Source organism: Anabrus simplex, chromosome 4 (assembly GCF_040414725.1).
Source record: "Anabrus simplex isolate iqAnaSimp1 chromosome 4, ASM4041472v1, whole genome shotgun sequence".
NCBI lineage: Eukaryota > Metazoa > Arthropoda > Insecta > Orthoptera > Tettigoniidae > Anabrus > Anabrus simplex.
This window is the reverse complement of record NC_090268.1, coordinates 285,132,852-285,160,318: the sequence shown is the minus strand read 5'-3', so window position 1 is coordinate 285,160,318 and position 27,467 is coordinate 285,132,852. Positions and strand designations below refer to the sequence as shown.

Below are 27,467 nucleotides of genomic sequence, written 5' to 3'. Positions count from 1 at the left end.
GAGCTGTACATTGGCCACGGCCGCTTCCTTCCAATTCCTAGGCCTTTCCTATCTCATCATCGCCATAAGACATATCTGTGTTGGTGCAACGTAAAGCAAATAGCAAAAAAAGCACTCATTCAGAACCATCCCTTGAATAGCCATCATGACTGTTGAGGTCTCTGTTGATTAACAGATGTTCACTGGCATCAATAGAGGGGACGTATGACTCTGGTCTGTCCAAAATCCATCTTGTTCCTCTACTGGGCATCCTACTTATGGTGAATAACAAGAGATGATTTCATTGACCCAGTGACAACTCGGATGCCAATCAGGTGATCGAATATACGGCCTGCATGAACTCGAAACATGTACCCTACATAACAAAGGTAATAGTAAATCCATTCAGCAGAAATGACATTCATCAGAACAATGAACCAAAACACCAGAAAAGTCAAGATTAGAAATGAAGCAAACCGGAGGAAGGCTGCCATCAAAATACCTGTTACCATACCTGCCAACCCTTCCGATTTACCCGGAAACTTTCCGTTTTTCCAATTTACTTTAACTTCTTCCTATTTTTGACCAATATAACCTCCAGTACGGTCAATACTCTTCCCTTAGGATAAATTCTTATGTGCTAGTGTAATTTACAGAACCTCATTTTGAAGCGTATTTATTTGATGCTTTATTTTGCGAATGTATCATCCGTCGCCTTCGTGTATCGTATTTCCCTCTCACTATAGCAGCGTGTGTGCTGTTCAGCTGGAAATTTGGCATGGCAATCGTCCTACCAGCCAGAGAAGCTAGTGTGCACTAGCGACTCCGTTAATCGGGACGAAAGAGTGGGTATGTTATTGTGTGGTTCACACGCTTGTTTCTGTGCATAGTTTCATTGGAGTTGTAGGCCACGTGTTTTTTCTTGCAGTTCTGTGCTTTTCCTCCTGTCAGAGTCGTATGTTATGGTAATAATTTACGAGACATATTAATCTGTTTTGTATGTGGTAGTTTCCCATATTTCAGTGCATTTGTATTCATTCTTAGTTCATAACTTAAATGATTGGAATGTATTTCAAAGTGTTGTATCATTGACAGTTTCTGGTATTTTCTCTTCACATTATGATCACAAAACATAAGAAATGTTATCTCCAAGTGTTCAGGGATACCTATAAAATTGAATTTCCGTTCAGTTTACAGTCTGATAAAGGAAACTATTATGCATCTTGTTCCGTGCATCGGTGTGATATAAATATCTCGCGTGGAGGGAAGACTGATATTGTAGCTCACAGTATCACACAAAAATACAAAGATAGTGCTAGCTGTCTCGAGGGGAACAGAAAATTAAGTCTTTTTTTTTTAGGCGGGAAGGAAGATGAAGCAGTCACTCGAACGGAATGTTTGTTCACGGCGTACATTGTCGAACATAACCTTGTATTGTCATGTTCTGATCACCCAGGACCATTGTTCAGAAAGATGTTCCCATATTCAGAGATTCAGACATTGCGAATAAGTATGAGTGTGCTAGAACAAAAACATCTGCCATAATTAATGAAATGTCCTGTGATGCAGATAGTAAGGTGATTCAAAATTTGAAGACTGAACCTTTTGCAATTTCAACTGATTATTATTATTATTATTATTATTATTATTATTATTATTATTATTATTATTATTATAATATGCCCATGTCATTTGATTCATTAGGCTGCTGTGCAGGGTGCAGACTCCCTTTCAGTCCAAATCGATGACATGCGATTTGATATTTATTATTATTTTGACAAAATCTTGAAGAGAAAAGATCATCTCAAAATGTATCAAGCTTTGTACCAAATTGATGTTAGAAAAATATTAAAGCATGTGTGTACAGGCTGGTTATCCTTGGGAAATGTTTGGAGGATGAGGTAAAATGGTTCATTGGCACAGACACATCTCTGAAGTATTTTCAAATTCCTAAGCTAAGGGCACATGAAGATACAGAAATGGAACATGGTCCTTGTGTCAGTAGAGTCCAAGACCAAGATTCTGTTATTTCTGAGAAGAGGAAGGCAGAAAGTCGTTCATGTCAATCTGTGAAGTAAATAAAGGAGCCTAGTTGCACTGCCAGTATTTCACAAGAGGAGAGACTATTTCTTTTTTTGTCTTTAGACTTTAATAAAGCTTTTTGTTCATTTCTGGTATTTATCATCCCTACTTTTGAGAAAACTAATAAAGTTCTTCAGTCGCAAGCACCTCACATTCATGTCCTAAGATCCATACTGACTGGTATGTTGAAGGACATCTGTGTAGGTTTGTTAAGCCAGTGGTCGTAAAAAAATATCCTATAGTTTTAGAAGTGGTCTATCACACAACAGAATCAGAAAGCTGATGATTAGTAATTGGCTACTCATCATCTCATCTTGTAGAAAATCTGTCACCTGATGAGAAGAAAAACTTTTATTTGCTCATCAGGAACTATTTTATCGCAGTCTGTGAATTATGTTATTCATAAATTTAATTTGAATAGTGAAGTTTTTGTTAATGTTCAAGTAGCTCAGATAAATTCTTTGCAGACTTCTTCTTTCAATGCCATAAAGTATTTTGTCTCCAAGTTTCCTGTTATATTGCCAGTAAAGAATGGTGAAGATGTCCAAGAAGCTATGGATGCCTTACAGTGCCAGTTTTGTGCTCTCCAAGTGGAGGATTTACCATCGTCTGTTGTGCAAGAAGAAAGAGTAGATTGTTCTTGGTCTGCTGTAAGGGATATAGAGATGGAGATGGGTGTTTCAAATATGATAGAATAGCAAAATTAATGCTCTCAGTATTTACAATCCCACACAGCAATGCCGAATGTGATTGTTCAGCCAGGTAAAGAAGACAACACGATTACGATCATCTCTGAATTACAAAATTCTCAGTAAACAATTGGTGGTCGATTCAAGTCTGAGTGGAAAGTGTTATGAGCAGCAGTATGGCAGTGCATTTTTCAAGAGGGCAAAGTTAGCTCCCAGTTCAATGTTAAACAAGTAAACACAGCAGTCTGTCACCTACATGTGTATATTTTTAACCATTGGTAAGTTATAGTCAGTTCTTGACTTATCTGTCTAAATGTTACTATTCGTATGTATGTGTCATAAATGAGAACGATTTGGTACATTTTCTTGTAACCATTTTTATGTTTTCTTAGTTTAAGATTTTAAACTTAATGGTCAATTCACATTGTAACGGTAGATGTGTATGCCCTTTTTTTTTTTTTTTTACCAAGACCGTGGCGTAATATACTTGATGAAGTCCAAGAATTTAAAAATCTTCCTATTTTTGATTTCTAAAAGTTGGAGGTATGATGTTAGGGAGCTTCTAGGAAAACGCGGGCTACAATGGGTTGGATATGTTATGAGGATGGACAGAACAAGAACAGAAAAGAATTACTTTGCCAGAGAAGTGAAAGGGGAGAGGCCAGTAGGGAGGCCAAGAAATCAATGAATAGACACAGTGAAATCAGAGGTCAGTAAGAGGAATGTCAAGTGCGTGAGACATAGGGGAGCAGAAACTATGCTTTGACAGGAAGAAATGGCAAGCACTTCTACATCTCACCTGGGAAACTGGAGCTGGAAAATGTTGATGATGAGGATGACTTAAATTATTCCAAATACAAATTATGTATCAACCCATGCTTCCAATAAATACATTTTTTTTATTTCCCTTTTTGCATCAAGTTGTCATTATTTATTTATTTATTTAGCGTATGATGAATACAATATTATTTACAATATATACAACTACCATCTCAAGCTCGTAACTAAAGTTCCATGTCAAAATTTAATAGCCAGAGAAGAGCTTCGTTTGAGACACAGTTTAAGTCCTCAATAGAGCCTCTGTAACTACGCAAAGGACACTCAAATGCAAGGTGTTCCACTGTCTGTTCGTCATTCAACTATCAATTAACTTGTATGTGATTGATTATTCATACCTTGTCCAGGATGTTATGATGTGTGATCAATTATTCCAGTGAAGTAGTCCTATTATGTTGTGCCAAATTAAAACTGCTGAATGTTATTTTTACTTTGTCATCATAAAGGGGGAACATTTGGGAAATATTACTAATTAGTCAGGAAGTGGGAAACCATGCTAGAAATAATCTCCTTTTTGGGAAATCTCTCCAAATCGAGAAATCTGGCTATTATTATTAAAATTAATGTTCCTCAAGTCCGGAATTCACTCCTTGAAAAGACTCCTAATGATTTCATGTAAATGTCCTTTGAGAAAGAAGAAAACTCTTTGAAATGTTTTATTACTGTTATGATATTATTTATACTTGTTTTGCTTTTTCATGCTGTTCTTGTTCCATTATTTCACTTTTCCTTTCAGATTCATTTTCTGAAGGGGAAAGGAACATGTGGATCCTAGAAATAACACAGAATAACAACTTAAGTTATGCTCTCTTAACAGTGTGGCAGTTTTTACTTGTATGTTTATTTGTGTGTAGATATACAACAGTGACTATGAATCAAATAACAATCCCACATGTGAGGCTTCAGTTGAAGAGTCATGGGTGAACACACTTTGCACTCCTGAAGAAACAGATAATAGCAATGCTGCTGTTTCCTCCAAAGAAGCGACTCTTTACAATATGAGTGAGAATGGGTGAGTTCTTTTTCAATTTTGGTATTGTATTCATACTCAGATGGTATTTTTTCATTATGCTCTGGCTGGAGGAAGGGAGATACATTGACCCTTGGAATAAAAGTTTACCATTACAAAACTAATGGTAAAGTATCCCTTAGAGAGCATTTACCAATGTTCTAGAGGTTATAAATCTCTCCAAACTATTATTGGGCTGGCTAGAGTGATTATAATCATAGTTTAACTTGTCACCAGTGTTCACAGTGTGGTGTTTTCTGTGTGTGGCATTTACCAAATTACTTCATCCATAGTTTTCTTCAAGATGTTAAGAAGGATATTAGGAATGTGTGAGAAACAATTAAGTATGAAATTTTAAGCAATAGTGAACTTTGGATCTTTGTCGCATTCCTTGTCACTGCTTCTCTACAGCCGTTATTAAACCATGGTTTCTTATTTCTTCTTGCTTTCTGTCCACATACATCTTTTAAACACCCCTGTGCCGCATTCGTCAATGATACCTATTTTCCTCCAACTCCTGTTCATTCTGTATCTTTATTTATGTCTTCTAGTGCTTGGAACCTGTTTGAGAGTTTTAACTTGAACTTCAGTTTTGTCTCTTGTTTAAGTTTTCCTACTGCTTCACTGCTTCCACTGTCCTGCTTCTTTCTTTTTCCTCTACATATTCTGTACTTAACGTGAACCAATATTAAGTCATGAATGTACCTACACAGGGCTTTTCTAAATACTTCTTATGTTTGTTTTATTATTAAATTGTCAGTTATCGATTAACACATGATCAGTCAGGATTTTTGTCTTTTTTGGGCAAGATCCTTGTTTCTTTATGGATGTTTGTTTGTGGGAAAGATGTACTGACTACTTTCAAAACCTCATCTCGAACAAAATTGAGAAATATTGTGCCATTGTTATTAGTCATGACGCCATTGTTATTAGTCATGACTTGGAGACTATAACATCCATCCACAGTGTTCGGTTAAGTAACTAGACCTGTAATAGTTTCAATTTCGTTAATGGCACTTTCGTTCTAGTTCAAAGAAGAATGAAAAATCTTTCCTTGGCATTCACCCTAAACTTGGCAAATCCGGGATTTTGGAACTAAAATTATTGAAAATCCACAGCCTGTTTCCAATCATAACCGGGTCAGGAAAATTATTTTGCGGAATATGTACTAGAAAATGGGTATAATAAACAGAAAAATAGGTGAAAAAATTAGAAATTTTAATTTTTTGGCGCTTTTTGAGTAGTATCATACATAATACATTGCCAAGAATAGCGAACTAGAAAAAAAAACTTAAGCTTCAGACCAAATGAAATAAAACAGTTTTAGATACTACAAACATTGAATAAAATATTACAATATTGATTCATTGTACCTATAAGCATATAAATGACCATGATTAACAAAAACACTGAATCATACTTATGATTCAAAGACATTGCGTATGTCAGAAACACCACTTAGGCCTACTTGATCTTCCGAGTGTATCATGTCTTCTTCCTGAAGTTCAAAATTAGGACGATATACCCTTTCTGAGTTTTGAAATAAACTTCCTTCATCTGCATTTCCATCTAAATCTTCTTCTGTAAAACGTCCCCCACCCTTGTACGATTTCCGGATGGCACTTCTCTTCTTTAAATCCATAAGTCCGTTCGGGCTCGGTATTAAAAAAACAATGCAGTTTCATCGGCATTGACAATATTATTCGGTGCGTACAAATTGATTATATGAGCCATGCTTTTTTGCCAACTGTCGGCATCGCCGTTGTTTGCAGATTCTGTTTCTCTACACACTGCCTGCTACATGATGTGGCATTCCTTGAAACGCTGAATGCAGAAGAATTAATATTTCACTCTGATTTTGCAAATATGAAGCCCACTGCACACACACACACACACACACCGAAGTGAGTGAAAGTGTGGAAAGGTAATCCCACGTGTTCCGGAAGACATATTCTATCAAGACGTGGATACATTTTGAATTTAAATTACTCTGTAAAATACTATTTTTTTTTATTAATGTAAAGGAGTTTTGAATTTAAAGTGTGAATTTCGATAATGAGACTGAAATTTTCTTCGAATTATGAACTATACATATTTCTAAATAAACAATTTAAATAACATGCAAAAACCGTACCGGTACCTCATGTTTCCGAGAATGAGAGCTGCTTCTAATTAGGCAGGATTTTGAATTAACTGGTTTTAAATTATCGAGGTTCTACTGTACTTACCTCTGAAACACATGATCTGTTCATGTGGTCAGCCATTTTGTAGACTCCTTCCTTGTCTTGTTATTGTATCTAGTTCCACAGCACATCTTCAGAGGGCAGCATATGATCGATAAGTACTTCATTGTTGTATCTATAGGATACATTACTAAGTTTAGGGTTAGAAAAACAATCCCTATTCTACAGGAAGCTTGAGAGTGAGTTCTAGTTGTCATAAAAGTTGTGTACTACCACTATAATGGACTACAATGTATGTTACTGTATTTTGGTATAACTTCATGTCTTTATTAAATAATGTTTTACTTGACATAGTTTCTAGGTGAGAATCTTTCATTATATCTATTTTGATGCCCTACGTAAGTTTCGAGAAGTGGATGCTCTTGTCCAAAAGGGGGGTAAAGTTCCATACATGTGAGGAATATTGGAGATGAAGTTGTATAAATGTTGTGCTCTTCTAAAGTTGGGCAGTTTTCTCACACTTTGATTCTAGATATCCAGTGTTTTGGCTGCTGCTGATGTTGATTGCCTAGGTTTGTATAGTTAGTCTTGGTTGTTGATTCTTTGATTATGTGTATGGTACAGAACATGCATATGTTTTAATTGCCTATCAGTTAATAATAACATTTGTTTCTCATTTATTGAGTGAATATTATAATAATAAGACAATGGAGCGATTATTACAATAATGAAACTGTGTGTGAATTTTAGTATGGCATATGGTCATTCTTCTTTTCAAAAAGGGAAAGGGAAAAAAATTAATTGAAGTGTGTACAGTAGGCCCCTACTATCAAACTTAGTTACAAACCTGTGAAATTTAATAAAATAACATTTATTCAGTTGTATCTATCATATATGAGCATTTCCTGTGTAAGGTATGTTGTCCATGAGAAAATCATGGAAGTTAGGAAATGTGGTATACACAAGTATCACAGTTTAGCTCACAGATATTATCTCCTTCTCCAAGTGAATATTGTAAATATTTTATTTGATGATTTTGCAGGTTTAGCACTGGGAGACTAAGCCACAACCTGAACTTGAAATCTGTTTATGTTCATGATCCTGAGAGATGGTATGACAATTCCCAAGTGACCACGTACCAGGGGAGATGGGTTGTGGTTGACTACATATTTTACAGGTTTGTCACTATTTCTAAATATACGGGTTGAAAAACCTCAAGATATTATTAGGCAGGTGTACTTGCTATCTGGACACATATGTAAATTAACTGAATAAATTACATGTATTACAGAATGTACTGGTAAGGCAGGAAGCTAGGAAGGACTATAAGAATGAACACAATATTACAGTCTGTAAAGATTAAGATAGCACTAGAAAGGTGGAAAAATGTATATGTTCTTATATTTTTCTGTCTTAAGATATACACTACTCGCTATGACCAGATGCATTCAGAGTTCCGATTGAACATAAGAAAGCTGGTTGGACAGTAGAGCGATTATAACAATTTGTGATTTCTCTGTGCTCATGTTTTGACATGGTGTGATCACCATGAATTGCTGTAATCGGCTGAACTCTTAAAGAAATGGAAATCTTAAAAGACCCAGGGCCACATTCAGTGGAATTGCATTGCATGCGTGCTGAGGTGCAAGCAACAGTGGTTGTACAGTAGGGATGGGCTGAAAAAAGTTGTTCAGTTATCTAACTATCATGTTTAATACATCACATGACTTCAAGTAATGAAAATCATTGCGAATCCTTATTGAAAGTAATCTTATGAAAAACTTAAGAAATTTATTTCTCTTCCACCTATTCAGTACAACTCAATATTTAAGTTAGAGTTAAATTCTCATTAAAATAAAAATTGGTACATGTTTCGCCCTTTCCTATGGGGCATCATCAGCCGTAGCATTACTTCCAACCATATTAGGTACCTGATTAAAATTTGATCTTAAATCTACTACAAAATTGAATACATTAAAAAACTTCACTTAGAAAAGCCATCATTATATGAGTAACTTGATTTAAATACAAGCGGAATTAACAATATTGATGGCCTTGAGCCATGGTCAATGTTGAATATGAATGAAAATGTTTATAAAATGATGAAAGTGAGTAGAGAACAAAGATAAAATTGATTATATAAAAACTTGATAAGGAAATGCATTCCAACACTGTGCCACTTTTATGTAATATTGGATCTTGGTATGTGTACTTGATATAGTCTTATTCAAAAGATATCGAATAAGTTCTTAGTTTTTAGTTTGTAACTAGTCCAGAAAGACATCATATTTATGTCGTAGTTCTACTTGAGCACCTATGTTAAACAGTTTATTAGAGAACAACTTAATGGGACTGTTGAAACATCATTAGACCATCCTCTTCCGTTGAGCAATGTTCTGTGTTGATAGTGTGCCTAGCACAGAAGGACGTTGTTTTCATGTCGTAATTCTACTTGAGAATCTATGTTGAACAATTAAATAACAACCTAATGAGAGCTGTTGAAGTGTCATTAGGTCATCTTCTTCTGTTGAGCAATATTCTATGTTGATGGTGTGCTTCACTGTTGTTAGTGTGTTCAGATGTTCAGATGTTAATTTACTAGTTGAAAGGGGCTGTCAAACCGTGGTATAATTTTTAATGTTATGCTGTCCGATATGTGCAAGCTCTTTTAGATTGTTGGACTCTAACATAAATATTAAGTTGTATTGAATAGGTGAAAGAGAAATTTCTTATATTTTTTATAAGATTACTTCAGTACGGATTTGCAATGATTTTCATTACTTGTAATATTAAGGCCAATAAGGCTAATACAAATAAAACAAGTATCAGAACCTCAAAACCAAAATCAGTAAAATCTCAAAGGACATCCAATTCTTAAGAGGTATACCTCTCACACGACAAGATAACAGTCCTTTCACCAACACTTTCGTTTGCCCAAACACACACTGTTGATCAATGCCTTGAAACCGGGCCATAGGTTACCGAGAGTTGCCATGAGGTTTAGAAGACAAAGATCAGTACCTTAGCACAAGAGTTGTATCAGTATTAACCAGCAAACAACAACACTATTCTGTTCGTCCGTAATCAAACATACACTCGTTAATGTTCACAGTCATGTTCAAGTGTGATCATAATGTTTGTTGGATCACGTTCTCCCAAAAGTATCTGTAGACTTCCTTCTTTCCGCTCCATCTCGAAAATCAAGCTTGTGCCATCCTGTCTCTTCAATCACGGGCAAGAGATATCCACACTATGGCAACACGTGGCCACATCCCTACCATGCCTGCCGAGGCCTGGACTCTCCTTGTAACTCATTTAAGTTTCCATCTGATGTTTTTCTAAACTTGGAAATAGTTCTCTCTTCTTGTGCGTGCACGTGCACAAAACAAATTACTAATAGGCATGATACTGTATAGGCTTTTGGGCTTATGCCATGTCAAGAAAATAAGGTGAAATTCTTTATGTTTTGCAGAGAACTGTGCTCTGTGTCACTAAGGATTTACGTAGGTAGTTCCCTTCCCTGTCCCTTCTCTATTGTTATTTCGCTTCGGTGTTTTCCAAATTCGTACATTCCTCATCGCCAGATGTTTCATTCCAGGCTTGTGTCAATGTCAAATGTTACGTACACATGTTATGTGACCCTCATAGACTGATTCTGATGGTTTGGTCAGCTTCCATTTGGAACGCTAGCGCTGTGCCACAGGAGCCATCTGGTGACGAACGTACCTTTTCCACTTCTATTATGACGTCTACATTTTAAAAAGTCATTGTTTAAGAAGCCTTTCTCGTGGATAGTCAGGATTTTCTTCTGATGACAAGAAAATAAGTTGAAATTCTTTATGTTTCGCAGAGAACTGTGCTCTGTGTCACTAAGGATTTACGTAGGTAGTTCCCTTCCCTGTCCCTTATTGCACCTTATTTTCTTGACACGGCATAAGTCCAAAAGCCTATAACAGTATCATGTCTATAAGTATGAGCCGTGAAAGCGTCAATGGCAAAACTACTAATATCTAATATCGAGACCTTCCAGCTTCAAATATTCTGACCTTAATACACCAATAAAATAATAATGGTAAGAATGATAATAGTAATAATAAATCCAGCGTGGGGATGTCATGTGTACCATCACAATGGTAAAAACATGTAATAATAATGTATGCACTTTTTCCAGAGGTTGGAATCATATAGGTAGTAATAAATTAGTCTCAAAGAAATTGCAGATGTGACGCTTCCGAGAAAAAAGACGCTAGTCTCAAAACCAGCCATCCACAAAGGGGGAATCGCCACAGGTCGCCAGAAATGCGGTGGATTTCTGAGATGCCGTATTTACTCGCGTATTAGACCCCTTTTTTCCTCACTTTTACAGCCAAAAATAGTAAAGGGGGGTCCAAAATGCGATAACCTGAAAATTTTGTGCAGCGAACGCATGACTTCTAGGTTATAAAGAGCTATAAATTGTACGTGTAAACATTCTATACGTACTGTTATTTAACAAACTTAGAATGTATTCAAGTTATACTGGCTATTTTCGTCGGAAGGCAGTATTTCTAATCATAAAAAGACAATAAATGGTGAACACCACTTTTAGGCCTACGGTACATATAAAAGTCCGTTTTGAATACTCATATCACATCATTTCTTATATCTCATTAATTCCTCTGGTGAGGCTGATGGCAGGAAGGGCATATGGCCGTAAAAACTCGCTATAAAGATTCGTCTCACTTCATACTCGATCCCGGAGAAGAAAGGGATAAGGGTATCGTGTTATCATATAATTAAATATTGATACAGAAGAACATAATGGCCAGTCATTTGTCTCTGTCAGTTCAGCAGTAGGGCTAGCACACAGTAAACCTGATCACTGCTTTCATTTAAATTATCGCCTTGCGCCGCCAACTTCCCTGCCTTGCTACCGGCGTGTTGGCATTCTAAATGACGTCATCTTCACTGCTATCTCTCGCCAGTCGCGTCAGCCATGCTTCATTCTCTTTGAGCCATGCACTGCAATCAAGAGCATACAAGGTCCCGTCTTTTTGAACCTTTTAAAAATAATTTCTTTCCCGACTATAGAGTCTAAACGGTGTAAATCTATTCCCAAATGGTCTCTGATATTCCCAGTTGGTGTATATGTAGCAGAAGCCACTCCTTCTGAATAAAGCCATGCCAAACCATCAGCTGATAACTAGCGTACGTTACGAGTTGTACTTCCCAATGTAATACATAGTAACTGGAAACAATCTTTTGATAACTGCGGCTGTTGAAACACAGGCCCTTATTTTTAAGCACATTTCATGCTTGTTCTGTACATTTATCACATCAGGATTTGTGTAAACAGCTGTCCATGAGATAAGACAGACCACATTGTTTAGGTTAGGTATATTATCGCCCTGATAGTGCCAAAAGTTTGACGGAAAAATAAAAATAATTAACAGGAAAATATACCGCATTTATGGATATCTACAGGTGTGGTGGTAATGCGTTTTATTATCATACTGTTTAATTTCGTACGTTCGTTGTCTCTGTTTTTATTAACGCATACCCTAGTATGTTTTATTTGGCGTCTGAAAATCGTTTAAAGTACATGGGGACATAAAATTATTATTATTTGTTAGGTACGTTGGCAAGTAAAACAATCGTTTTAATTGGATAGCTTTTATCACTTACTTCACTCAAAATATATACCTATATTGGCCCGAGTTATGAGATATTAAACGACCACTTTGTTAATGATCTCGCCTGCTGTATAAATAGCAACAACCGCGAATATTTCACAACTAAAGTAAACTAGTTTCCTCATCCCGAGGTGGTACAGCTCTTTTTAGACTCGCCTCCCCCCCCCCAGTGGAGGGGAGTTACATGTACCGCTTTTACCGCATATCAACCTTCCTGCCATTCGTAAATGTCTGGCAGTACGGTACCGGGAATCGAAGTCAGACCCCCGAAAATGACAACTAATTGTGCTAACCATTACGCTGGCGGACATTATTAACTGCAAAACACAGACACAAAGCTAGGCCTATTCATCTATTTGTGTGACGTCATCAGAGCTGCAGTAGACCTACGCTACAGAGGCGGGCATTTCTTAACTACGAAACACAGATGTATCGCGTGGATTTGACGCGTTTTCATTGCGTAGGTCGTACGGACGAAACAAATTTGTGCGATGGCATCAGAGTTGCAATAAGACTTCGAAGCGGAATCGGGGTTGTTCTCTGACGAATTACGTTGGGGGCTCTTATAGGCGAGATTTTTTTTTTTTCATTTTCTTCGGCGCGAAAAGGCGGGGGGGGTGGGGGGTGTAACACACGAGTAAATACGGTAATTAGCAATTGAATTCAACTCCACATGGTATTATTGTTCATTGTGATTCATCAGCTACATGTTGATCGCATTACGTATGTCAGACTGCTATAAGATAAGGAGTTGTACTGATTTGCATGGGGACTGGAGCATCCACCCACTATCCTTGGGGTAAACTTCGGTAAGCTAGGCCACTCTATACCATGGCAGATTCCACCACCAGTATCGAAGGTGTTCACGTGAACGGTCATGGAAATATATTTTCTTTGTGCGGTAGGGAAGTTGAGATCAACGAGCGGAGGGAATTTCTTTCGACTTCCCATGGTTCAAATGGGTGTTGCTTACCAATCAGGTAGATGTTTGGTTTTCTAGGTGAGATGGCATCGAACCCTAGACCAAAAGGTTCCAAAATCTTATGTAGTAATTTTAGTAACTAGGATAGTTGTGAATCATCGATTTGTCAAATCCTAAGGATATAAGACGTCCTTTCGCAACTTTTCCACCAGTACAACGATTTCCTTTGAAACACAAAGTTTTGTCGGGTAAATCCTGGGTCAAATTTACACCTTTTTCATCGTTTTGTTTATAATAGAATTCTTTCAGTCACTTAACAAAGCCGAGAGCCTCACTGTACAAGGTTATTGGCAGCTCATTAATTTCCATATTTTCTTCACTCCCGCTTTCGTCAGAATCTTCATTTTTGTCCTTCTTCCCTGGGATTGACTGAAGAATCGTTTTCGTGTCTCCACTCTCACACTGTTGGAATATCTGAATCAATTTCGATATAGATGTTCACTTGGGGACTGGAGAGGGTTTGATACACAACTCTCTGATACAATAACACCAATTTAAATGGCCTTTTCCTGAGCAGAATATATTAAAATCACCAAGCGAATTATACAAGGATATGTACAAAAATTTACACAGTTACAAGTAAGTGAACTTTCTCTTCTTAATAAGGGAACTTCCCAATCTAAATACACTTGCAAGCTACGTAAGAAGTCTTTGGTTCCCTTTTTTCCTTTAAAGAGTCGTTTTAGTGAAAACAATAAAACCTCTCTATAATGGACACCTTCGGGACTGAAAAAAATGTCCATTACGAAGGGGTGTCCGCCCAAGAGAGGTTATGAAACCAGTACCATTAAACATAAGTTGGAACACAATAACCCATGTATAGTATGGGTTAACAATTCTCGCAAATGTACCTTTAATTGTATACTGTATACAGTATTGTTCAGTATACTGCACTGTACTCACATGAGAAAGTTGTAGATGGGCTGCTGCATCTGCAAAGTACTGTATTAAAGAGACAAAAACACTTCTATGGAAACCTCTATTGAGCACACTGTACACTATTACCGTTTACCATGTTAAAATTAAGAACACATGAGTTTTTGAAACTTTAAATCAGTATGTAGATGTAGCAATCTCTAGCACAGTACAGTAAAACATTAGCACTTGAAAAAAATCCTTAATGTTCGTTTGTTTTGTCCATTTCAGTTTAGCGATGAAGTTTTCACTATGTGCAGTTAAATCCTGGGTCAAATTTACACCTTTTTCATCGTTTTGTTTATAATAGAATTCTTTCAGTCACTTAACAAAGTCGAGAGCCTCACTGTACAAGGTTATTGGCAGCTCATTCATTTCCATATTTTCTTCACTCCCGCTTTCGTCAGAATCTTCATTTTTGTCCTTCTTCCCTGGGATTGACTGAAGAATCGTTTTCGTGTCTCCACTCTCACACTCTGTTGGAATATCTGAATCAATTTCGATATAGGTGTTCACTTGTACACTGTAACCTGCTGCATTAATCAACTGTTGTGTGGTTTCCATGCTGTCAGAAAGGGTATCCGATTCTATTTCGGGATGTCCACCACTTGGTAATTCTAAATTCCCATGGAGGGAATTAGATATTTTTCACCAATAGAGCATATCAAAAATCAGATGTCCACCACTAGCGGGAAACCCAGCTTTCAGAAAGCACTTATGAATTGTTGAGGCTGTAACGTTTTTCCATGCATTGGTTATCCACGAAATTGCTTGGAGAACATTCAGTCCCTTTGTCAGTGTTTAAAGGATTACTTCATTCCCGTTAAGTTCTCATAATATGTGCTTCATCACTAACTGTCTGTACATAACCTTGAAGTTTTGTATCACTCCTTGGTCAAGCGGCTGAGAAACTGATGTTAAATTTGGTGGGAAAAAGACGATCTTCAGATTTTGCAACTTTATTGTATCCGGATGTGAAGTTGCATTATCGAGGAATAATAACACTTTTCGCTCCTGGCGTATCATTTTTCTGTCCAATTGTCCTAGGCAGTCTGTCATTATTTATCTGGTCAACCATGCTTTCCTATTCGCTTTTCATTCAATGCCAAACTTCGTAACATCCATATTCCTAAAACATCTTGGTTTTGCAGCTTTTCCTATCACAAGGGGCTCCTCCCGTTCTCCACTCATACTTGCACATAACAAGACCGTAAGACGTTCTTTCGCAACTTTTCCACCAGTACAACGATTTCCTTTGAAACACAAAGTTTTGTCGGGTAAAGCACGGAAAAATAATCCAGTTTCATCGGCATTCAAAATATTTTCTGGAGCATACCCGTCTATGATTGAAGGTATTTTTTCTTGCCAGTTTTAAACAATCTCCATATTAACCCTGGATGATTCTCCGCAAATCACTCTGAAGTTGATACCATGTCACTTTCTGAATCTTTCTAGCCAGCCATTTGAGGCTTTGAAATCTCCAATACCTAATTCTGTCGCGAATTCTAACGCTTTTGCTTGTATCATTGGTCCTGACACAGGGACATTCTGACTTCTTATTTTAGCAAACCACTCTAGCGTTGCCTTGTCAACGAGAGCTCCACTACCACTTTGAAACAGTTTAATGTGCTGTTCATTGCCATTTAAATGCCATTCTTTCACTAGATCTCTTGCTTTTTCACAATTTCAGCTGCCTGTCTTTCCAACACTTCGGACAGTTTACGCACACCACACTTCTCACGTTTATGATAGTCTATTATGCCTACCTTTTCTTTTAAAGTTAAAAACTTCCTCAGAGCCATGTTTGCACCAACTTACTAACGTAAAACTGAACACATCAAAAGCCCACTAGTCAATGAAAAGTAGCCTGACAGTGAAGGTACGAATTCCAGCGCTGTCCAGCATGTCAGATCACACAACTTCCGGAAGTGATAGCGTAGCTTAGTGTTGCCTTCCGAGAATGTGTACAGCCTGGATCAAATGTTACGGTGTCTGCGATTCTTGGAAGTACCGCCTGTACAAAAAGTAAGCGAATACATACTGTACAGGTCACAAATACAGTATTTTTTGAAAAAGAAAGTGTCCATTAGGAGAGGTTTAATTGGAGTTTCTCGTGGCTATGGTGTGTCCGTGTCCGTAATAAAGGGTGTCTGTATAAGAGGGGTAAATTACTTATACATAATATGGCATTTGATTACGGACCTAGGATAATATAGTGTTAAGTCTTATTAGTGATGCCACAGCTTTATGTTAAAAGCTGGAGAAGCACCGTCTGTTGTATATCCTAAGATGCCTCATTTAACTTTTATGGCAGGAGTGATAAGAAGCAGTTATTCCAAATTGTTGATTTCCTCGGTGAAAAATGTTTTTCTCAAAGCCCACAGAAGAATTAATCTTCTGAAAGAAATATACCCAGAAATTCCATTGCCACCTAAGCCAGTACTGAGGTATGTGGCTGCAAACTGTTGAATATTGTGACGAATATATACACTCTATTAAGAACATTCTGCAGATGCACACTTTTCTCACGCACAGAAGAAAATATGTTACATGGACATAAATCCGGAAACACTTTGTTTCCATTTTAGTGCTCTTTTTCAACACCTGTTGATAGTACATTAATCATGGGAAACACACAAGAACATAATGTACCAGCATAAATAAGTTGTATTCTAACATTTAAATCCAGGCTCTAGTAATGACATGCTTCAGCCTTGAAAAATTACACAGTTCAAAAGATTGTGCTGAAAACAAACAAGAAGTCTAAATCCAGTTAATGTAAATTATATGAATTTAAATTCAATGATTTTAATTAATTGGGATAAGAAAGATTTTCCTTCATAGAGTAAAATTTGTGTACTTTTATTTTTAACCCTTTCTATCTTGAATTAATTTTCTTAACAAAAAAAATATTTCACTGTTCTTACTATGTTATTTGGCTTTCAAATAAGATATTATGACCATTTTTAAAGAATTTCCCATTGTAATTATTGAAGTAATTAGTATAGCCATATGGCAACTTTGGGGCATGCTGTCAAAGTAATAGGAACTCACTAAATTTCATATTTTTATTGCACAATTGGTATACATCACAATAAACACATCAATTAATATAATAAAACAGTGAAACAAGTTAAAATTATAATTATAGTTGAACACATCACAATAAGCACATCAAATAATATACTAAAATAGTGAAAAATTAAAATTACAATTACAAATTACAGTTGAATACTAAACATGATGCGGGCCTAGTTCTTCTGTATTTTAACAAACGATGGTGAAATGGCAAAAAGCAGTCATTATTCCCATTCAAACATAAGCCAACCTTGCACTTATTACAAATCACCCTGATGAAACCCACTTTACAGTTCGTACATTTCTGTTTTTTTGGAATATAAACTGGCCAGTGGCACAACCCATCAAACCTCATATCAGAAACTGGCATGGCTACTTTCGGCCTTCTTTTCACAGTAGGCTGCAACTCTGAGTTCGGTCGACCTCTTTTCCTCATTTGTGACTTTCCTGCAGTTGTGAGTGAATTCGCAATCACAGTCTGAAATTTCAACAACAACAATATCGTTTCTGTAAAGGGTAAAAGTAATTGTTGCCATATGGTAGGTATGGGTAACAAAGGGTTAATACCATGGCAGATAAAGTGAGAAATGTTATGATAGTTTCAGCATCATTTCACTGTGCACTCTTAACTGTCTACCTTTAAAACCAGATTGAAGAATTATACAGTAAATTGAAATCTAAACTGTTCTTATTTTCCATTTCTTCAGACCTAATTCTGTTTCCCATTTTAATTTTCAGATTGTTGATGCACTTCTGTATACTTATAGTAATGTTTTTATTATTTCTGTGTTTCATTTGGCTGAGCAGCAGTTTGTGGGAGCAGTATCTTCAGCAGAAAGCAAAGGATAACTTGAAGCTTTTGGCCCGGTACAGGTTTCTCAGTGAAGAAGAAGCAGAAGCAATTGGTCCCATACCAAACCTCAGGTCACCATCAGATCATTATCCACTGTGTGCCAAGTTTGCACTCTTGTTAATTTGAAGAAAACATTGGTTCGCTTGATTTGTAAAAGAAGTTTCGAATAGTTGAAGTTTGTGTTGTGTGCAACTGAAGACAAATATCATACTAAATATGGAGAACATAGAGGAGAGCAGATAGTGTCATCTCTGCTGGATGACAAGTTATAGATGTACTTCTTATGTGGTACCATTGTATGGTTACAGAATTGTTGGACAAGATTTATCTTGCAGAAAAGTGGTTTTGTTACAACTATTTTTTTCTGAAAATATTTCCTTTTCTTTTTTTGTGATAAATAAACATATATTAGTCTGAATTTAGTGTTTTATCATAGAAATTATGTGAATACAATAGATATACCGTATTTCCCGGCATAATCGTCACCACCACGTAATCGTCACATCCTTTATTTTCAATACAAAAATCGGACTTTAAACATTTAATCGCATAATCGTCGCACGTCCAGATTTTGTTCACCAATCTGGTTAAAAGGTAAATGGAACTGCAATGTAAGTTGCACATGAATGAGCAATTTAAATATGTGTATGGTTTATGGGCAATTTGGCAACACAGTCACATTTGCGAGATGTTGCACAACGTATAAATAAATAATACCAGTATATGTACGACGCATGGCTTACTGGTAGGCTATCGGCAGTTTGACAACGTGGTCGCGAGACAGTGTACAATTTATTCACCACCTACATATTATGAATTCTCATTTGAAATACGTAAGGCTGTAAGTTATCACTTATCGGCAACGTCGCCGGGAAATACTGGTACCAACACACACTTGTCTTCTAGTAGACAAGAGGTCTGATAGAATTCTGCGTTATTACAACCACCCGCCCCCCCGGCGCAATAGTCGTGAAGGACCTTGGCCTAGCAAGCGACCACTGCTCAGCCCAAAGGCCTGCAGATTACGAGGTGTTGTGTGGTCAGCACGACAAATACTCACGGCCGTTATTCTTGGCTCTCTAGACCGGGGCCGCCATCTCACCATCAGATAGCTCCTCAATTGTAATCTCGTAGGTTGAGTGGACCTCAAACCAGCCCTCAGATACAAGTAAAATTCCCTGACCCGGCCGTGAATTGAACCCGGGGCCTCCACGTAAGAGACAGGCATGCTGCTCCTAGACCATGGGGCCGGCTCCTGCGTTATTGCGCATGAAGTGAAATCCAAGACGATAACGCAGATTTCCACGGAATTATTCAGCTCACGCCGAATTATTTACGATGTCTCAGTTGTCATCGCTAGACTCTATCTTACTATTACATCATAAGTGTCCGGGTGTGGGATGAAAACTTTTACCCAAGCAGTCAAGATAATTATTATCCAATGGTAGGCATATTAAAGTTTAATTTTATAAACTCGTCAGTAATGGAATGTAAAATCATCAATAACTGGGAAGAAATATTAACCTAACTACCGTATGTTTAAAAGAAATTGAAAAAATGAATGTTTGTTACTGACGTTTCGGAACACGGTCAACTAGAGTAGATCTACACTGCGCTAGCTAGAGCGATGTATGAAGACGTCCGTGCTCCGATTTGCGAGCTTTGCGCAAGCGCACTAGTGTGTCGCAACCAGCGAGCTCAACTGATAACAAATTGCTGCATGCTTCCTTGCTGCCTAACAGTATTGGCTGCTCTGGAATGGAGAGATCACAGATGCATTTATTTGTTTTTGTGACTGGCAATTAACTTAATACATTCATTTTTATTTTCAGGTTGGAAAAACGTTCGCCGAATTGTTGCAAATAATTATGAATTTTGTTTTAGACTATTTTAATTATTTTGATGTATAAACGCGAGTATTACGTGCATCTTAAATTTGTATCAAATACAATTTAGTTATAAATAATTTTTTTGTGTAATACGAATACTGGTATTAAAAATTCTTCATATAATGGTCGCACCCTACTATTTTTTTAAAAATTATGCTATAAAAGGTGCTACGATTATGTCGGGAAATACGATAACATTGAGAAAGAAAAGCACTTAGGAAAATTTGGTAAAAACCTAACGAGAGAATAAAGAAGTGAAGTATTTTGAACTCATTTTTTACTTCCAATAATTCTGAGAGTGATTTATTCATATGAATAACTGGTTAACATTGGAATACTATCGTCCTGGAGGCTAGCATTGATAATGCCCATTCCAAGAATAATTTCCATTCTTTCCAAATACTGTAAATGTTTCACATTATAGGTTACCTTTCCCAATTCTTACTCCTAATGATCATTACAGTTATGTTACATGTTATGTGTAAATTTTTCAATTGCCCATTTTGTAAACTGGACTGATTTTTGTACATTTCACGAACTGTACAACTGTGATGCTTATTTCATGAAATGAGAGTGAAAATCCAAGAGTAAAATCTTTACCCATTTCATGAACTGTAAGCAAGCCATTTCTAAACATCACATATGCTCAGTACATGATTATTGGTGGTACAGTAGGCAGTGGCAAAATAGCATTTTGACCTGTTTCAGTATGGCTAACTACATTAATTCACATGCTCGTGATTTACAGTGGAATCTCTATTATCTGTTCCCAGAAACCATGTTTTCCCGGATTATTCATTCAAATTACATGGTGCTGTGAATATCCTAATTGAATCATGTTTTAAAAAACCCCAGTTTATCCATTCCATTTTAAAAAACCCACTTTATCCGTTCTTCAAAAGAATGGTTTCCTGCATCAATCGTCCAGAAATTTTGGTCCCATTTTTCAAGGTGGGTAGAATCGAATATAATGCATTTGAGAACTTTTGAGTATCGATACTTGCACCCGAAACCATATTCTCTAATACAGCATAACATAAACTTTAAAAGCTGAGTAGGCCTAATGGTAATTTATGTGATACAATACATACTAAAACTTACGGCATATATCGGTGACCAAATAATGAGTACAAAAGGATGGCCATGTAATGCGTATTGATCTTCGCATTAACGTCCTGTCATTGCAGTAATTAGGACAAGTACCAGAAAAGTGATCAGCAGTGAACAAGGATCATCTTCACATTGCGTTTGCCTGGTATTGTTTAGGGCAACCACAGAAGTCGTAAAGCAGAGTGACCGCAAGAGTTAAAAACTTGAGTGGAAGATGGAGCAAGTGTTCATGCTACATTTTATTCAGGGTTAGATGTTTATTTTTGACATATTTTTTACGACTGTATCATCAAGCATGTTTTTGGCACTTCCTTCAGCGCACTAGTTATTGGGTCTTCAGACTCAAATAGAGTCTTGAAAGTTAGCAGTATGCTTGGAAGGTTTCTCATGCTTCATGACTGAGTGAGATATTCTTTCTGTTGTGGTTGGTCATGGCTCATTTCTGAGTAAGTGAGACAAAGTCTTTACAAAATGGAGTTTCTCTGCACTTTTACTCATTTTGACATGTTACAGTACCTAATGTGAACCTTTCACACTGCAGTTTTCAATGATGCACTCAATCTTTTGGCACCATCAGGCATTATATAGGTTAGTATTATCATGATCTGAATAGGTGCTGCAGATTTACATAAAGCCATGCGAGGTCTTGGCATATTACCGTATAGATCCATATATAACATGGAATATTTTTATGTTAAATGTATTATACTATGTCATCATCATCATCATCAATGTTCCACTCCAGTCGCCCGGGTGTGGTTTATTCTGTGTACGAGATAGAATTTTGTATGTTTATGTTTTTATGTTAAATGTGCTTATAAACACTGCAGTCATTTTATATGCACACCCTAATGTTTAAAAAGCTTGCGTCTCTTCCCACGTATACTGGCTTGTGCAGTGAGTCTCAACGCACTTCACAGTAGAGCTCAAGGTCAGGAATAAACCAAACTTTCCTGAGTTTTGATATTTTTAAAAAAATTAATTTTGTGGCTTGTGATTAGTAATGGACAGAATCTAATATAATGCATTTGAGAACTTTTCAGAATGGATTTGAAACCATCTTCTTGCAGGTAGAGTAGGCCTAATAGCAATATTTGCGGTACAAGGCTTCCTGAACAAAAACTTACTACATATAGCGGTGACCAAGTAACAAGGGAAGGGAAGTAGAACCTCGATAATTCGCAATTCAAAATCTTGCCTAATTCGAAGCAGCTCTCGTTCCCAGAAACATGAGGTACGGTTTTGCGTGTTATTTAATTCGTTTAAATCGAAATACGGATAATTCGTAATTCGAAGAACAATGTCGGTCCCGTTACCGAAATTCAGACTTTTAGTTTGAAACTGCCTTTACATTTTGAGAAAAAATAGTATTTTACGGAGTATTTTTCTCTGCGTCATGAAAGAATACGTCTTCCGGAACATGCAGGGGTAACTTTGCACACTTTCACCCACTTTGGCGTGTCTACAGTGTGCTTCATATCTGCTAAGTTCAAGCGGAATCGTAATTATTTTGTATTCGGCATTTTAAAGAACGCCACAATATCACGTAGCAGGCAGTGTGCGGAGAGGTAGAATCCGCAAACACTGGCGATGCCTGACAGTTGGCGAAAAAGCGTGGTTTATAGCCTATAATCAATTCGTATGTACCAAACAATATTGTCAATGCCGATGAAACTGCATTGTTTGTTTGTTTTATTTTGTTTAATGCTGAGGCCAAACGGACTTATGGTTTTAAAGGAGAGAGTTGCCAGCCAGGAAATGTACTGTACTGTGTTGCTATGCTGTGCACACGGAAGCGAGAGACTTCCTTCCCCCGTCATAGGAAAGTTCGAAAAGCCACAATGTTTTACGGGCGTCGGGCACTTTCCATGCAAGTACAAGACATCTAAAAATGCGAACAGTACAGTAATCCAAAAGATAAAGCACTTGTACAGGGGAGCCAGTGTAATTTTTCCTCGTCTTTGAATCGTGGTTTTCTTCCTTTCGTTGCGTGAGGTTATGTTTGTCATTGCTTTATCCAAGTGCATTATTTGAATAATGTAAATCCACCTTGTTGGATACATTTCTGAAATAGTGTTTTCCATGGCATTTGAAAAGTTCAAACTGAGAATCAAGGTGATTGTATGCGTTAATGGGTCTTAGAAGTGCCATGGCAGAAAATCGTACTAGTCACTGTACTGTTATAATGTGGACAGAAGCAAGACACTTTCTCCCCTCGTCATAGTAAAGTTTGATAAGCTGTGATGTTTTAAGGGCATCGGGTATTTTCCGTGCAATCACAAGGCATCTAAAATGCATACGGTACAGTAATCCAATGAACAAAGCTCTTGCACAGGGGAGCCAATATAGATTTCTCCTTGTCTTTGAATCATGTTTTCTTTCTTTTTATTTCATTACGTGAGGTTATGTTTGCCGGTGAGTTATCCAAGTGCAGTATTTTAATATTGTAAATGCACCTTGTTGGATACATTTTGGAAATAGTTTTTCACCATGGCATTTGTGAGATTTAAACTGTGAATCAAGGTTATAATTGCATGCAGTAACAGGTCGTAGAATATATTGTGATGCCGCAAGGGTTGGCATTTCCGAATTATGTGTTGGCGGTTAATTCAAAATCACGTAATTCGAAGTCCGATTTTTGCGTCCCGGCGACTTCAAATTAACGAGGTTTTACTGTAAAAAGAAAGAAGGGAATTCACTGTCATGTTGGGTGCTTTTGAATCGGATGTGCTTTATATCCTTCTTCTTCTGCTTCTTCCTACGATTTTGGCCTTCTTTGGATCATGGGAAACAACTTGTTCACTGGTTCATCTTTTCTTCTCCCAGATTTTTTTCATCCTCGACAGTTTTGTTTTATTAAATTAAACAACTGTAGGTTCGTAGTTCTCAGCAACTACGTGTGATCAACTGTTGCTAATCAAAGTTTTCACGGGTAAGTGACATTTCTGTGCTAAAACGTAATTTAAAGTATCTAGATTTTTAAATTGTCATTTATGTAGGAGTTTTTGTAAGATTATAATTTACATATTTCATTATTTTGATGTTTAGCCAAATTGTTGATGGTTTTAATTCGTTCCTAGCTTTTTCATTTTCCTGTATTGTACTTTTTATTCTTACTCCCTCCAAAATCAGAGAATCAAGATTCCCCTGTAATTCATTTATGCATTCATCAGGACAACAATGAGATTTTCTGTTGTCAAGTAAAGAAGAGAAGCAACTACTGACTGCACGAAAATTGTAACGGTGAATTTTTTTCAAACTAGAGATTTCTTTTTAAAATTTCTATCCACTTCAAGAGCTGAAATAATACCGTATAGGCGCAAATAATCCCTGCCATCGAATAACCCCTGCAGCCTAATTTTAAGATAGGAAATTTGATTTTTTTAAATTTTTTATTTTTTATTTTATGTTTTGCTAAATATTTACAGGGAAAACCATAAATAATAAATTATAATATTATGAAGCAATTTGTCGTGTCATATCCTTGGCTGAATGGTCAGCACAGAGGCCCTGTTTCAGTGGGTGCCAGGTTCAATTCCTGGCCGGGTTGCAGATTTTAATCATGTGTGGTTAATTCTTCTGGCTCGGGGGACTGTTTTTTTTATATTTTTTTATAGTCCCAATATGTTCTTTATGCACACACAACGAACCACCACAGAAACTCTCAATAGTGAATACAGCCCTCCAAATAGGATTGGAATAAAAAATTGTCAAAGCTGTAGTTCTCTGCATTCATGCAGCATAATGCATGCTACAACCATCTTCCACTGAAACGACTGCTCGTGCAGCATCCTCAGGTCTTAACGACATGCTTTCTCTTGAGGATTGGTTTTAAAATTGGCAGATATACTTATGAATGAAGAGCAGATTTGGGTGAAGGAAATGCATAATAAAAATTATTTTACACTTACCTGAAAAAGCATTTTCGAGGCTATTGGAGAGATAAGATCACAGGGACGGTATCATGAACCACAATTGATGCATTATTCTCATACGAAAATATAACACAACCTTTCTCATCATGAAGGCTAATATGAAGTACTTAAGTCTATGTTAGATGGACAATTAGACATAAGTTTCAAGCGACAACTCTTATGATTGATCCGTATTGAAACTGACTATAAGCAAAATTATCACAAAATTGAATAGGTGGTGATAATAAATAATTTAATACATGCCACATGTTACGTGGCTGAAATTTACATAATACAGGGTGTTTCAAAATGAACATATGTATTTCAAATGCATATATTTATTAAACGGTAAGACATACGAATATGAAACTTTACACACATATTTACGAACCTCTCAAGTTCAGATTGCAGAAGTTCAATATGTCCTCCATCAGCGACACGAACAGTATCACATCAATACTCAAATTCCTCCCATACTCGGGCAAGCATGTTCTTCGTCACTGATGTTATGGCAGTACGGATCCGGTTCTTCAACTGTTCCACGTTCTGTAGGAGTGGTGGTACATAAACGTTGTCTTTAACGAAACCCCACAGGAAGAAGTCACAAGGTGTCAAATCGGTGACAGTGGAGCCCAGCTGAGACATGCTAAGTCGCCAACTCCTTGACAACCAATCCAACGGTTTGGTAGAGTTTCATTCAGATATTCACGCACTTGGCGACTCCAGTGAGGTGGTGCCTCCTATTGTTGAAAAATGAAGTTGTCTTCGTACAGCCTTGGAAACAACCAGTTTTGTAACATATCGATATACTGCTGACCGTTAACCTTGTTTCCATCAAAGAAAATCGTGTAATGAAATAAAAGAGAAGTTGGAAATTTTATTTCATTACAGACAATATCCCTTTCTAAAGCTAATAATCACATCAACAAGAAAGATTATTTGCACATGACAGTTCGTAAACGCCAATGACACGATTTCACATTTAAGCAGCAGCCACTACTTGGAATCATGACACTGCTTTATGCGACAGAAAACATACGATCATATATTTTTATAATTATTACATTTTAGTAACAACAGTCTTATCAGTTTACTGTTAAACATCCAGCTGTTGTTTATAATTAATCTGACATTGATTTTATCACGATCAGGTACATTGAACATTTGGGTCAAATGTACCCAAGGCAGAGTACACTCTTTACTTAAGTCTGTTGCTATTCCAATGGTCTGCTAGTCATTATGAAAAGGATCCATTTTAGCTTTGGACTTTTTTAGAATCTAGAATGAACAGCACCAATAAGATTTTAACTTTCATGTATACAAAATACCACCAATTCTCGATACTCATAGTGTGTAAGGTGGCATCTTTTTATAGTATAATTGTACCATATTAATTTTAAGATGTCTTTAATGTGTAAGGGAACTTTGATTGTAAACCATGTATGGATAGACAAGGTTTCAGACATTTGTCCTTAAGGTTGCCTACAGGCTGATGATACCCTTAAGAAGGGGCGAAACATGTCCCTGAGAATTTTATATAGTATTATGTAAATTTCAACCATGTAACACGTGGCATGTATTGAATAGGTGATAAATAAATTATTCTTGTGATAATTTTGCTTATAATCAGACATAATTCCTTCATTATTTACACTGTGTGGCATTTTTCATGCCAGTCAGTATATTATTGGCTTGGTGTAGACAAAAGCATATGGCTGTATCATTGTTTTTAATACCAATGTACAAAGTAACTTTTTAAGTACTGGTAATTTGCAAAATAAAAAATATTTATTGTCACTAACTTTTAAGAATTTTAAGACTAGAAAGTATATGTTTCCAGATTTTGTAAATAAAAGTTATTTATTCATCATCACTGGCGCGATTGCCCTTTGTGACCCTTGGCCTTCTGAAGTAGTTTTCCCCATTCTTTCCTGTTAAGTGCAGAACTCCTCCAGTTTTTTATTCCAGTTATCTTTACATCCTGTCTTACCCCCTTCTTCCCACCTTAACTTTGGTCTTCCAGCTTTCCTGATTCCTTCTGGCACTGCATTAAATATCTCCTTTATCATTCTGTCAATAGTACACAGCACGTCCTGCCCACTCCAACCTTCTGATCTTTATGCAGTTAACAATGTTTGGTTCGTTATATAAATTATACAATTCGTGATTATATCTTCTTCTCCAGGCACCATTTTATACCACTGGCTCAAAAATTTGCCTCAAAATCCTCCTTTCAAATATACTGAGCTGTCTTTCATCAAATTTTGAGTGTATC

At 36.7% G+C, this 27,467-nt stretch overlaps 1 protein-coding gene across 8 annotated transcripts in view; it reads left to right on the top strand.

Annotated features, from left to right (window-relative positions):
• Nucleotides 1-27,056, top strand: part of angel (protein) — a 210,739-nt gene extending 183,683 nt beyond the window's left edge. For all 8 annotated transcript variants that reach the window (XM_067145550.2, XM_067145547.2, XM_067145545.2 and 5 more), the window contains 3 exons: nt 4,442-4,599; nt 7,822-7,956; nt 18,234-27,056. In XM_067145550.2, the coding sequence (XP_067001651.1) occupies nt 4,442-4,599; nt 7,822-7,956; nt 18,234-18,405 (465 nt within the window). In that variant the 3' untranslated portion in view covers nt 18,406-27,056. The remainder of the gene's footprint in view (nt 1-4,441; nt 4,600-7,821; nt 7,957-18,233) is intronic.
• The last annotated feature ends 411 nt before the right edge of the window (nt 27,057-27,467 follow it).